General features: G+C 33.1%; 1 protein-coding gene and 1 long non-coding RNA gene across 23 annotated transcripts in view; one reads left to right on the forward strand and one right to left on the reverse strand.

Annotated features, from left to right (window-relative positions):
• LOC139772537 (serine protease inhibitor 3/4-like) overlaps window positions 1-10,840 on the reverse strand; it is a 43,809-nt gene extending 32,969 nt beyond the window's left edge. For 21 of the 22 annotated variants that reach the window (XR_011718159.1, XR_011718158.1, XM_071706288.1 and 18 more), the window contains exons 1-2: window positions 10,458-10,657; window positions 7,010-7,153 (exon numbers count right to left, since the gene is read on the reverse strand). Coding sequence is in view for 20 of the 22 variants with exons in the window: in XM_071706288.1 (XP_071562389.1) it covers window positions 7,010-7,153; window positions 10,458-10,644 (331 nt within the window). In the remaining 2 variants the exon portion in view is untranslated. Of the gene's footprint in view, window positions 1-7,009; window positions 7,154-7,893; window positions 9,618-9,870; window positions 10,658-10,730 lie in introns of those variants that run through there. The other variant, XM_071706282.1, reaches the window with a different exon arrangement.
• A 155-nt stretch (window positions 10,841-10,995) lies between these two features.
• LOC139772540 (uncharacterized) lies at window positions 10,996-13,201 on the forward strand. Its single transcript, XR_011718160.1, has 2 exons — window positions 10,996-11,045; window positions 12,018-13,201. It is a non-coding gene; the product is annotated as an uncharacterized lncRNA (long non-coding RNA).
• Window positions 13,202-13,531: the final 330 nt, after the last annotated feature.

Consider the following 13,531-nt stretch of genomic DNA (forward strand, 5'->3'; position numbering starts at 1 on the left):
ACACAAAATTATACACATATAATATAATAATAAGAATTTCTCCAATTTCTAAAGCGCAAAGATATTTTTTACAGACGTAAAATAGATCTAGAAGTTTAAATATGTTTACAATTATTATTCGGTTAAATCTTTTAGACGCAGAGAATTATACCGATTATTTTTTGTACAAAAAGAACTTGGGAATTATTTCTTTCAATCTTCGCAAGATTATATCGGGTTCAATCTTTACGGTTAAGAGACGTCACAATCATCACAAATAAGCATGTCACTTCCTCATAACCTCGGGAAATCTTAAGTCATCGAAATTACAACAGTTTTAGTCCCTACTTCGCGTATTTCGCGGATCTATAAAGGAGGGATTTTTAGTTTGCTCGCGCCCGATGTCAATCGTGAACGAAGAAATAAATAAACTTGAACTACATTGAAATCCGATCAGCTCGCTTCCTTACTGATTTAGTTGAATTTACTTACGTGTACGCATCTTGCTCAACAAACTTGTCTCCTTCGAGCACCGAATGCTTACTGCGGAGGACGATCCGGCGAGCGGACATAAAATAGCCCGTATCTCCTCAGGAAAATCCCAGCCCCCGCCAAGAGAAACAAGTCCGTCGACGTATACGATCGTAGTGGCACGACCAATCGTGAGGAAGCGCGCGTCCGTGCGACTCGAATCGGTGTCGGTGCTCCTTAATCGATCCGCGATCGCGACCCTGAGGTACACGCGTCATACCCGGCGTGGAATACAAACACGCCGGCTACCAGGGAGATCCGAAAATGCAATCGCGCAACGATCATCGCCTCCTTCCTCGCTTCTCCTGCGCGAAAAGCTGACTGCCGATTTTTCGCGCCAATTGTCGACTTGGATCGCGATCGAGCGCGGCTCGATTCAAGGACGGAGAGCGCAATGGAGACTTCCCCTAACCGCGGAGATTGAACCCGCGGGTATAATATCGTTTCCCGAGGCTCGAGAGGCACGTGAAGATAATTGACAGAAAATAATCCTTTTCTTCGCCAGTAATAAGTAACGAAAATGATCGTTTAGTTCGACCCAACTGGCCATATTTATTAAATCGTAATTTTCACAACGACCATTGGTCCGTTTCAAGTGTAATCTGTAAGTAAAAATAAAAATAAAAATGTTGCATAATAAAAAAATTTGCTATAACTTTCTAGACAAAACTTTATAATTAGTATGTAAGGATATTTTGTAGAAGGCCACATTTTTACTTTTATGACTTACGATTAGATTATATTTGAAAAGGACCAAAACCAATGGTCGAAACGTGAAGATTACGATTTAATAAATATGGTCAGTGGAGTCAAGCTAAACAATCATTTTTGTGAAAATAATTCCTCTAGATTCTTTTTACGACACCTGACACTTGACTAAGAATTATCTTCACGAAATTACAGCATCGGGAGATTGGACTCGTCGAAGTCGAACGGTTTCAATTTAATTCTCTGTTTTACCCCAGTCATCTCACCGATTTTGTCGCTGTATTTTTCACATTATTCTGTGCATCGGTTTATTTTGTTTCTTTCCATTTGCTAATTATAACAATCTTGAAGTTACATGTTAAGTTATGGAAAATTATATTTAGACCTTTTGGTATCTTTTTGAACGATCATTGGAAAGATCCTACTGAGCGAAGAATTTATTTTTACGTGGTACGAAACCAGTTCTAGGGAACCAGTTGCCCAGTGCAAGGTTAAATTTATAAACGTACTAACACTTTCCCTCGACTTTGATCGCCATAAGTAATCGTGCAAACATTTGTGCAGGTGCGCTTCATCTGCATTTTTTACATACTCTTGTCTTAACGGCCTCTTATAGCGCGGAAAAGACATGAGAAACATCAAATAGAGAAGTGGACAGAAGAAAACGAAGCTTAGGAAAATGATGAAAAAGGGAAAAGAAAGAAAAGTTTAACATCTCTATCTTTCGAATTAATATAATATTTATATATTTCGTTCGTTAATTATAAGTTAGTTGAGTGTTACATAAGCATTACATTCGGCCTGTTAATTACAAGAAAAGCATATTAATCTGTTTTTAGTGAGTATTAATTTTCGTTTTTTTTTTTTATAATATTATCTAATGGAATAATATATTTGGATTTTTCAATCGGATTACGTGTATCATGAGGAGAAATTCAATTAATCTTATTCATTCGTAAATTAATGAATATTTTTACGCTGCTATTTTAGACCAGACTATAGTGTGAGAATATTTATGTTTATCTCGCTGTGACTTTTATTATCTTACAATACGGCCAAGTTTATATCCATCGCCGTAAAAAAAATACGCTTCCTACGGAGACGAACAGGGAAAAGTCGCGTGGAGAGATATATTACGCGGTAAAACCGGTTATTCTACGGGATTATCCTATAGTTTGAGACGTTACAACTTGTTTATATCGTAGTCTCGCGACAAAGACGACGGTATAAGAACGAATTAAACGAAATCGAGCATTTCGAGAATAAATAAGATATCGAAAATCTAGATAGGCGGTTTCTTAATTTTCTTAGGATTGCACGTACTATTTCAGACATCCCCAAGAGTTAAAAATTATTTTAAATAAATATATTTAATTTACTTCAATTAATGAAAACTAACCAAAGCGGAGCTTGGTGCAAAAGCAACCATAGTTTGCTCATAGTTCAGGGGAACTATGAAATTTTATATGATTTTTGCCAATTAATTTAGGAGCGTAAGTAATTTTCTTTTTTTCTTACAAGTTCAACGAACGTAACTATATAACGTAAGAAAATAAATGTAGAAATCCGAGTGCTTTTCTCGTTACACAATAGCGTCAGCCTAGCTGCGTCACCAAATTACGCGGAACGGTCAGCTATTTTAACTTTTGCTACCTGCTTCAATCACCGTTAGCTTTTAAGAACCCGACGGTAAAAGATCTCCCCAGATAAACCGGCTTTCCCCCGAAATTCCATGAACTGATCAGGGTAAGTATTATGGAACCTTTCGGAATATGGATTCCGAACGGAATTATTCTATATTTCCTAGAAAACACAATAGATATCTAGGAAATAACTAAACAATTCCATAATACGTACCCTGAGTAAATAGAAAGTATGGGAGAAAGGGAAATGAGAGAAGCAAAAGAAATGGAAGAAGCGACTAACACGCAAAGATTTTTAATTAGCTTTACAATGAGATGAAGACGGCAAGTAAATGATTTAATGATTTAAAAGAAACAGTAGATTTTTTATTTCAAAAATTAACTCTATTGTTTAATTATTGTAAAATCTAAAGTTATATATTCATGAATATTTGTGTTATTTCTCTATAACTACATAAATACAAGAATCCCTACTTTCTTTCATTATTATTCAGATATTTTATACGTATAAATAGATTTCTTGCTCGTGAAAAATTTGATTTTCATCGAACGTACTTACTTCTTCTAACTAAATAAAGACAATTATATTTAAAATATTATTACACTTATACTATTATATTCAACATGTTTGCGTTTATTTATATATATGCTTATAGTATACGTTTATAGTATACGTCGTGTATTTCTGTGTTGTTTCAAGGTCTTTGATATTTAAACGTAACCGACTTTCCGTAAAAGTATCATTACGACCTTGAATACGAGGCTGTTTGGAAAATCCGAAAGATACTTTTATTTATTTCAAAATTTATACTTTTATGCAACGAGAGTAAATACGTTGTAGAATGCAAAGAAAAGTTTTTTTTTAAGTCTCTTTGACTTCACTTTGAGCACGCAAATAAATCAATAATCGAATCTGACGTATTGTGAATAACTGTCTTTATATTACTTCAAGCCAAAAATTATAACATTTTAGAAACTTATAGTATTCAAGAAAGTAAGAAATTTCTTTAAAATCTCAAAGCTTTTTCAAAAGAAGTTTTCTATGTTAAATACACACTATATTTTAAATTACTATATTAAATTAAAAGGAATGAAAGAGGAGTTACAAATATCATGTTATATTATTATAATATTTAGTCATGTATCAAGATATATCATCAATCTATACTGACGATTTAATTTTAATTTAAATAAAAGATAAATTATTTTCTACTTTAATGTAAGAAACGGAATCAAAATTTTCTAAGAGCTACTTCGATAATCGTTATAAATCATATCGATAGATCATATCGTATTATAAATCATATCGATTGACATATAATTACATACATCGATCATGCAATTACAAAATTATTTGCAGTTATAATTATTTAATTGTAATTATTTTGTTTTTACGGCCCCTAAAGAGTGGAATCTTCAATTGCGCAGCTAACTCACGTCTACACATTGACGTCATCCGAACTGTCATGCCCGTTCTAGACTGGAGGATGATCCTACTCGCGGCTCATCCTACACTGAGAGAAATGTTGAAGAAAGTTTTGTTGAAACAACCAAAATTTTGTTACTGTAACAAAATTTGGTTGTTTCAACAAAACATTTCTCTCAGTGTAGTGAGTATACACTGAAAAAAGGTTTTAGTTATAATAACCAAGGCTTGGTGAAATAGCTTCAACTAAAGGGTTTAGTGATTATGACGAAATAATTTGGTTAATGTTAACAAATTTGGTTAACATTAACCAAATATTTTGTCATAATCACTAAACCCTTTAGTTGGAAGCTATTTCACCAAGCCTTGGTTATTATAACCAAAACCTTTTTTCACTGTAGTGTAGACGGGTAAAAATCATGGATAATCGATGATTTTTATCCGTCTACACTACTCACACTAGGATGAGCCGCAAGTAGGATCATCCTCCAGTCTAGAACGGGCATAAGGTATTTCCTCGCGATAGTGTGATTCATACGAGCCACGAAACGAGAGTAACGAGACCGACGTGCGTCGCTCTGTCGCAGGACAATCATTACAATAAATCTGCGAATTAATTTACCAATCGGCGATTGACAGGAAAAGCAGCAAACACGAGCTATCGACACTTGGTGGTTTCCGAGATTTTATAAGTATACGCAGTTGCGCGAATCGTTCCGTAAATCCCTGTTGCGTTTCGCACTCGTCCACCATCAACCATGTCAGGCTGCGTTCGGAAACGTCACCCGAGTGCACACGAATATACTCCCTTCTCTTTCTATCTCAGCGAGTTAGAAGGAGAAGGGAGTATACCCGTGTGTACCCGGGTGACGTTTCCGAACGCAGCCTCAATCGTCATCAAGTTATGATCGATCCCAATTAAGTCACTCGTGCGATACCTCGTCAGGTCGAGGTATCGCGGTTAGGAATCGATACCGCGACTTGGTCGACAAAAAGCACGGAAGGCATGCCTGTGCCTGTGAGCGTATCAACAGGTATCGTGTCGAGTTGGCGTCGTTGGCGACAGTTGGCGAACAGCTCGACATAAGGGCCGCTATCACAGTCTCCGATTAACGTGATCCTCCGATTAAACTCACTCTTCGTCTCTTTCTAGGGGGACAGTTAGAAAGAGATGCAGAGTGAGTTTAATCGGAGGATCACGTTAATCGGAGACTGTGATATCGGCCCTAACTGACTGACTCATCAAACGAGACATAATTATAAAAATTATCTATGTGACATTGGGAGCTTTCCAGCAAGCGACACAAGTCGACACGAGCATCGTTCTATCTTTCTTTTTTGGTAATGAGTAACAAAGATAAAACGATACTTGTGTCGACTTGTGTCGCTTGCTGGAAAGCTCCCATTGTAGGCTAATCGCGCACGCCTACGGTCCGTTTCGATCGGAAACGATCGGACGAAAATTTACGGAAAGTTAAGATAAAAAAAGTTAAAGTACAAATTTAAAAAATGCGAGAATTGTCATGAGCTTTCTCCTTACAATTAGTTTGGCTGATGCTTGTGGATTACATTTTTATGGAGAATTTTATTATATGTATTATCGAAATATTTTGCACAACAAGAAATATAATATATTAATAATAATGATTGATTGCTGTTATTAATGGTTAGGTTAGGCTCTTCAATACAACGAGGACTTGTCGGAATAGAAATAAATAGTATCGATACAGAGTGTGTGAAGCGTAAATATTAGCATTGATATCCATTTGATATTTAGTGTGATGTTTGATGTTTAGTTTGATGTTTGATGTTTAGTGCGCGAGAAGTCTTTCTTTCTTGTTTCCATTAATGTTTATTTCTATCAATGTATAAGATTAACTTTAATCTCGGTTTAACTTACTTTTCATCTTTTTCTAGTTCTTAAAATTAGAAAAGGATAAAAAGTAAGTTAAACCGAGATTAAAGTTAATCGGCATTGGTAGAAATGGATATAAATCGGAAATTGTTTCGAAATTAATTCGGGAAAAACATCAGCTCCAATTCGTTAAGGAATTTACCATTCTAAAACGTTGTTTGTGTGCCGTGTTTATCGCCGCAGTAATTAAATATGGATTTAACTGCCTGAATTCGCGGAATGATAAGAAACACGAAATTCTGCTAAACTAATTACGTAACTGTAAAGATATATTGTATATCACTCCGGTTTTAATACGATAATCGCTAATTAGCGATTTACGTAATTAAATAGAAAGAACTCCATCAGACCGTTGTAAAAAAAAAAAAAAACATTGGCTAACGACAAAAGTCTTCTCGACAGTTTCTCGTTTCTCGTATATAATTGATGCCGATCGCCTTCGCGAAATCGAAAGCTCAGCAATACAAATAAACTTTACTGTAATAAACGAAAGTTTTTGCCGAAGGTATCGCTGTGCTGTTAAAAGAACCGACATGTCGATAATGTGCCGATAATACTGAAAAATAGTAAAAATACCGATGCAAGAACGACTGAAAGCAATCTTAAATATGTGTAGTTTGTCGTGACATTAATGGTGTCTTTTTGTTAGATTTATCTTACGGTAGATTAGTTTCCCATTTCCCATCAGATATATCGTTCCATTGTACGGAAAGTGCGACATAAAATGGGCGATCGCAGGAATGCATGGCGTGTACGCGATAAAGAAACGTATAATTCCCAATTCGAGGCACATTTTTGTCGACTTACGTTTAAAGCAACGGAATCTTCGATGCTTCGGCTGGAACGAACGTGTCTTGGAGACAACTGGGTCGCGCCAGGCGCTAGTCGAACACCGCCGATAACTCTGATAACTCTGGTGTGCTGGAGTAGGTAGGTATACGTGTGTTCTGACTAGAAGTGAACGAAACACCTAAATTTAATCTTCCCCCTGAATAACCGATGTGTATACTGCGCGCGCAGTTTATTATTATAATCAATTCCGGATAATACTGCGTGGCAAACAGAAACCCAGGTAGCAAGACTCGTCATTTTGACGTCAATTGACGTCAAAAGTCTGTCATTTTGACGTCTTTTGACGTCATTTGACGTCAAAATGACGAGTGCTTGCTACCTGGGAACATACAAGATATTTCCATTTAAAATTTGTGATCATTTCAAATGTTTATTAAATATAGGCTCTTCTACTTCTTGGAACGTAAAATGTAAAATACATATCTCCGATGAAGGAAATATTTAGTATATTTATTTTAAGCAATCTATATCAAAGTACACTTTAAACGATCTATTATCATTTGTGTCGAAATTCAAGATATAATTCGACATATTATTTAATATAATACGAAAAATATTTGTGAAGAATAAGAATACATATCATACATTAAACATGTATTTAAATGCATATAAATATATACTTTACAGACATATAAAATACGGATATATAAAAATGCACAACGTATAGTTATAAACAAAATTTTGATTATAGATTATCTAAAGTGGGCGTCAATACTCAATAATTTATTTTCTGAAAATATGATTTTAATGTATGAAATGTTAGATTTACTATTGAAACAATTGTAATAAATATCTATATTAGAATTTAGATGATAAAAGAATTAAATTACGATTACATGTGCAAGAGATTTTATATATTTAATCAGATTAAAATTCCAATGAGATATATTTTGCTTTATTACGCTAAGATAATTTTGAAGGCTATTCACTATTAATTATTCAATCATTATATTACTGAAATTATTTCTTTCGTCGATATAGGGTAACTCCAGTATATACGCCGCACCTAAGGAAATCTTAATTTATGGAGTACTATTTACTATATTTAAGACAAATGAATTATAGCAATAAAAACTTTATACTGTCTACTACTATAAAAAAATTAGAAGTATGAAATATTTATTCTTTGTATTTAGCAAAAAAAAACTTTTAGAAACCCTTGCATTTTTGCCATATATCCCATAGAGGTAAGATATTTGATCATTTATGGGTGGGATATACCCCTTGTGAAAAATTACAAATATTGTTTATAAATAAGGCAATAACATGTCATAATAAGTTATAAAATGTGTAAAAAGTTTATTAAGGTATAAGAATAATCAACAAATTATAAAATTAAAAGATTTTTTTTTAATAGACGAACGATTCAAGATTATTAATGCATCTATACGATAAAAAAAATTATACGAGTTATACAAAAAAGAAGGAAAAAGAACACATAGGAGATTTCGTTCCTTTCTTAAAAAAAAAAAAAAATAAAAATAAAACATGAAATCTTTACATTTATTAATACCTATGTTAATAAACTTTGTTTACACTAATATCTTTATAGTAACACAGAGTAGCTGAATTTTTAACTGTAATTAAACTTATTTGAGAATATTTTACTTTTCAACTTTTATACTTTTTAACTTTTCTTTCTCGAGTTTTTTTGCTCTTTTTCCCTTTTTTGAAAGTTTTCTTTATTTAATGTCCTCTTTTTATTGCTTCCTCATAAAAGCTTTGTTTTTTTAAATTTTTTTTTATCTTTATCTTCTTTTGCTCTTTTTAGTTCCATTCTTTTACATAAGTTACATATATTATAGTATAAGGTACATGTTTTATGCAACCATTTATTGCATTTAATGCACTGAATCCAATTTACTTTGGGCAATGTATTGTTATACGATTCGTAACATTCAACGCATTCGCATTCATTTTCTTCACTTGAATCAATTTTAACGACTTCATTTTCTTGACTTGTATCTGAAAAGACACGTTGCTGACATAAGTTACTCGGTCCAGGCTGCGCCATACTTTCATCTGTCATTATGCACATCTGAGTGCTTAATAAATTTGTTACAGGAGTGCTTAATGAATTTGTTAATATCTCTTTATCACTTTCTGAAGAAGAGGATTCCTCATGTTGAACTGCATTTTCCAGATATGCATGTTCTGGTATTGCTGATGGACAGAAAGGGTGTATTCCTGTCTCTCTAAAGCCTGATATTCCCGTCTGGACGGTAGCTGCTCGTAACCAAGCTTTTGTTAATAAGAGACCAAAATGATTTCTTCCAATCTTTTTGTTTGGATTTGCATTACCCCATTCACAGCAAGCATCTCGAAAATATGTTTTTAAAGGTTCAAAAAATGCTCTATCAAGTGGTTGAAGATAGTGTGTAGTATGGCTGGGTAAGCAAAGTATATGGATATTATTGTCTGTTGCCATTTGTAGTATATCAGGAGAGTTTATATAGGATCTATGACCATCCAAAATCAATAAACATTGTTCTTTAATCTTTCTTGGAATAAAATGATTTTTCAGCCAATCCATAAAGAGCTGTTCATTGATGTAAGCGGATTCCTGTAATCCAAAATATAAATTGTTATTTTATTGTTTTCTTTATTAATTTCATAGATGAGAATTTATACATATATTTATTTGTCAATTTAATTTATAATATATAAATTATTTGTAAAATTATTTTTTTATTTCTTTATTTTTTATTCCTTATTATTTTATTTATTTATTTATTTATTAAATTATACATTTATATTTATAATATATTAAACATTATGCATAATATCTATATATTTTGATATAGAATAAATTATACCTTTCTTATTTGAATAACAGATCCAGGTGGCATGTTTTCTTCCCATTTCTTTTGTTTTCTAACACCTTTAAATATACAGTACGGTGGTAAGAATGAACCTTCAGCATTACAACAAGCTACTACTGTAATAGTTTCTCCCCTTTCGGTACACTGACGAACTTGAACATTTTTACTGTCTTCAGCAGCCACTATAAAATCAGGCTCATTATTTAGTTGCAGATCAGTCTCATCCATGTTGTAAATACGACTTGGTTTATTCATCAAGTTATTATCATTGAGACATTGTTTCAATAAATGAAAGTAATTATCAATGTCTTGTTTATTCATTGCATTCGCACTTGCATTTGACGTTTTTCTGGGTTTCCTAATAATTAGTGTAGGATTTCTTCTCATAAATGACTTGTACCAATCTGATCCAGCAATTTTTTTCTCGGTATTAAAAACTTGTTTCAATCCCATTTTTTCTGATAAATTAAAAGCTATTTTTCTTATTTCTTTTTTTGAAGGTGCAAATCCTACTGATTGAAGTTTTTTAATGTGTTCTACTAGCTGTTTTTCAACTTCTTCGCCAAGATAACATTTCTTACCTAACCTTCCTTTGATAAAATTATTTTGTTTTAATCGAGTCCTGAGGGTCTTTTCAGGAATATTATTATTTAAAGCAACTTCTCTTATTGAAACGTTTCCCTTTTGTAAATCTTTCAGAGCTTTATCAAGATTCTCTTGTGTCCAAGCACCTCGGTTTGTTTTTCGTTGACCGTAAAACGTCGGCATTTTGAGACAATATCTAGACAATATTGTTATTAATATTATTACTGTTGTTATTATTATTATGTTAACTTATTATCCACACAACACACCTTATCCGAGGGACACGTGGATATCTACAACAACGTACACGATGGATATTGTGACGTTTGTGCAAAATACCTCATACAAAGTGTGCTGCATATATAGGTTATAGGTATTAATAATTTATTAGTAGAGTAAGAGTGCACGTGCACTTTGTGTACTCTGCGCAGGCGCACGATGCTGCCTTCTGACCACTTCTGACTACAGAATTAATATTGAACTGTTCCCTATTCCCTGTTCCCTGTTCCCTATTCCCTATTCCCTATTCCTTTCATTGTGCGCAGTCCCTAAAAATGCCGTATGGCGTATATCCCAATAAACAGGTGAGATATACAAGATATCAAGCTAAACAAAGAATACAAGAGAGCTATGCACTTGTATTTTGCTGTATTCCATCCTTTGCTACCCTATCCCTCTACCTTACGTATAAACCTTTTACATTCCCTACAGTAATCATTTTACGTAAATCGCATGAATATATGATCGCGCTACAATTACTACATTGATACTACATTTACGCAAGCGTTAATTCTGTAGTAACTTACGATAATTCACTCGTTTACGCGGAGTAAATTATCGTAAGTTACTACAAAATCCCGTTTACGCAAAGGAAAATCCCGTTTACGCGAAGGAATTATCGTAAGTTATTACAGAAGTAACGCTCGCGTAAACGTAGTACGTGACACGTAGAAAAAACAGAATTTGAGGAAAGTATTATTCGTATATAAATCACACACACTGAAACATAAACAAAATTTTATTAGTACTTTTATAGATAGGAAGTAATTTAATTACCACTTATCGTTTTAACCATTTATAGACATCTTAATAATAATTTATGACAAAAATGCCTATCAGTTATTTATATTACTACTAGAACTTTGGGGCCACAGAGATTACCAAATCGTCTGAATTGGAAAACAAATCACAAAGAAATGTCGATTCATGCAAAAGCGATAAAAATAATTGCCATAAATAATTAAGAGAGATCAATATGTAGGAGAGAGAGACAGAGAGAGAGAGAGAGAGAGAGAGAAAGCGTATGTCAAGGGAGCATATATTTAAGTATACAGAGCATACTAGAAAATCTGATTATTCGGTGATTGTAATTAATTGCTATTAGCTTCTTTTTATTTTAACACACTTTTACTGCTTGTGCCTTCTTGTAGATAACCTTGAGCTAATTAAATCTTACAAATTTCTATGCTTTCTCGAAATATTTGAAATCACTGCAGGCTGCACTGCGAAAAGCCGTGATCGGATCACAGCACTTGCTGTCAACCCTCTTTTTGCAGAGATCACAGCCACAGGTTGGTTCTCGCGGTCGCCGACGATAGCATTTAGGGGGACATGGGGGTGGTTGCGGCTTCGTTTCGCAACAGCACGGGGCATAAGGATCCTGTAAATTATTGCAACTGAAGGGTTCAATGGAAGAATAATATAAGTCAAGGGCGCAAAAATTGTTTACAAGAGAGGATTGCAAAAGTTCTTAATTAATTTTAAATTTAATCACATCGAGATAATTATCTATAATTATAAGAATAATAATTTATTTTATACATGTGTATCTTTCTCACTCTGTTTGCGCTTAAAAAGTTGCATTGAATAATCCTCCAATTTCTCGCGCCCTTTTTATTAATTTCCTGAGCTATAGTTAATTTTACTTTACAAGATATATTTATCATACAAAAAGGGTGGTTTGGATTTCCTCATTCGATTGGCGATTCAAAATATATAATAATAAAATGCAGAGAATTATTCAATAATGGAAAAAGTTCATGTTTTCCTGATAATCAGTTTAGGAAGCATGATAATTGATAATATTAGCAATTTGATTTTTGTTTTGTACCTGCATTTTTATATAACAACAAGAGACCGTTTTGGGACAGATTTGACTAGGAAGTATGTACGACCGTTGCTCCGTACAAGGTGGACCTATGTCGGTGTCTTCTTCTTCAGCCTGTTTCGATTTACATCTCTTTCTCGGTTTTCCCTTTTTGGAAGGGCACGCTGATTTAAGTTTCTCCGAACCCCATTCCACCCCTAATTGTACTGTGCAAGTAATTCAAAATAATTTTTCTCTTAATTTTTACAAACGATGCTGACTAGGATTTTATTAAATGTGCATGTTGTAAAATAGAACAACGATATGTAACGTTTGATTGATAAGAGATACCGTAGTCGAATAATCGTTCTAAAATATTCTCGGGCGATGTATCATCCGTCATAATGGGCGATGAGAGAAATTAATTTTTTCCAATCTTGCAATTGTATAAAAAATACGGCAATCATGATCATCCACAATTTTTATGCATCGAGAACGTAATATGCAATGTTATCAGTCATTTGACAGATGAGATGTCACACATTCTCGTAGAGAAGTTGCAAACTTCAAGACGTTTAATATTTCTAATATCTTTTTATCTAATTTAATTAATTAATTTAATCAATTAATTTAAATAAATTATGATTAATGATATATTCGCAGATGACATTCTTTCGCACATATCTCTATATATCCAAGTGTACTTTATCTATATTTGATTTCCGTTTTAACATATATTTTTCAATACATTATATAATAATAACTTAGCCATATATTTTATTATTGCAAATAATGAACAAAAAAATTTAAAAATAATACATCTGAATAACTTAAAAATATTACATGAACGTTTACCTATACAAAAATATATTTAAAAGTATGAAAAATAATTTTAGGCAAATAATATTAATAGTATTACAATTTTTTATTGTTTAAATTTATTTTTCCTGAAGAAAGTAACCACATATGACAAAGTTATTATAT

Source organism: Temnothorax nylanderi, unplaced genomic scaffold (assembly GCF_030848795.1).
Source record: "Temnothorax nylanderi isolate EJ_2023f unplaced genomic scaffold, tnyl_v1.0 TNYL_tig0051_pilon, whole genome shotgun sequence".
Lineage (NCBI taxonomy): Eukaryota > Metazoa > Arthropoda > Insecta > Hymenoptera > Formicidae > Temnothorax > Temnothorax nylanderi.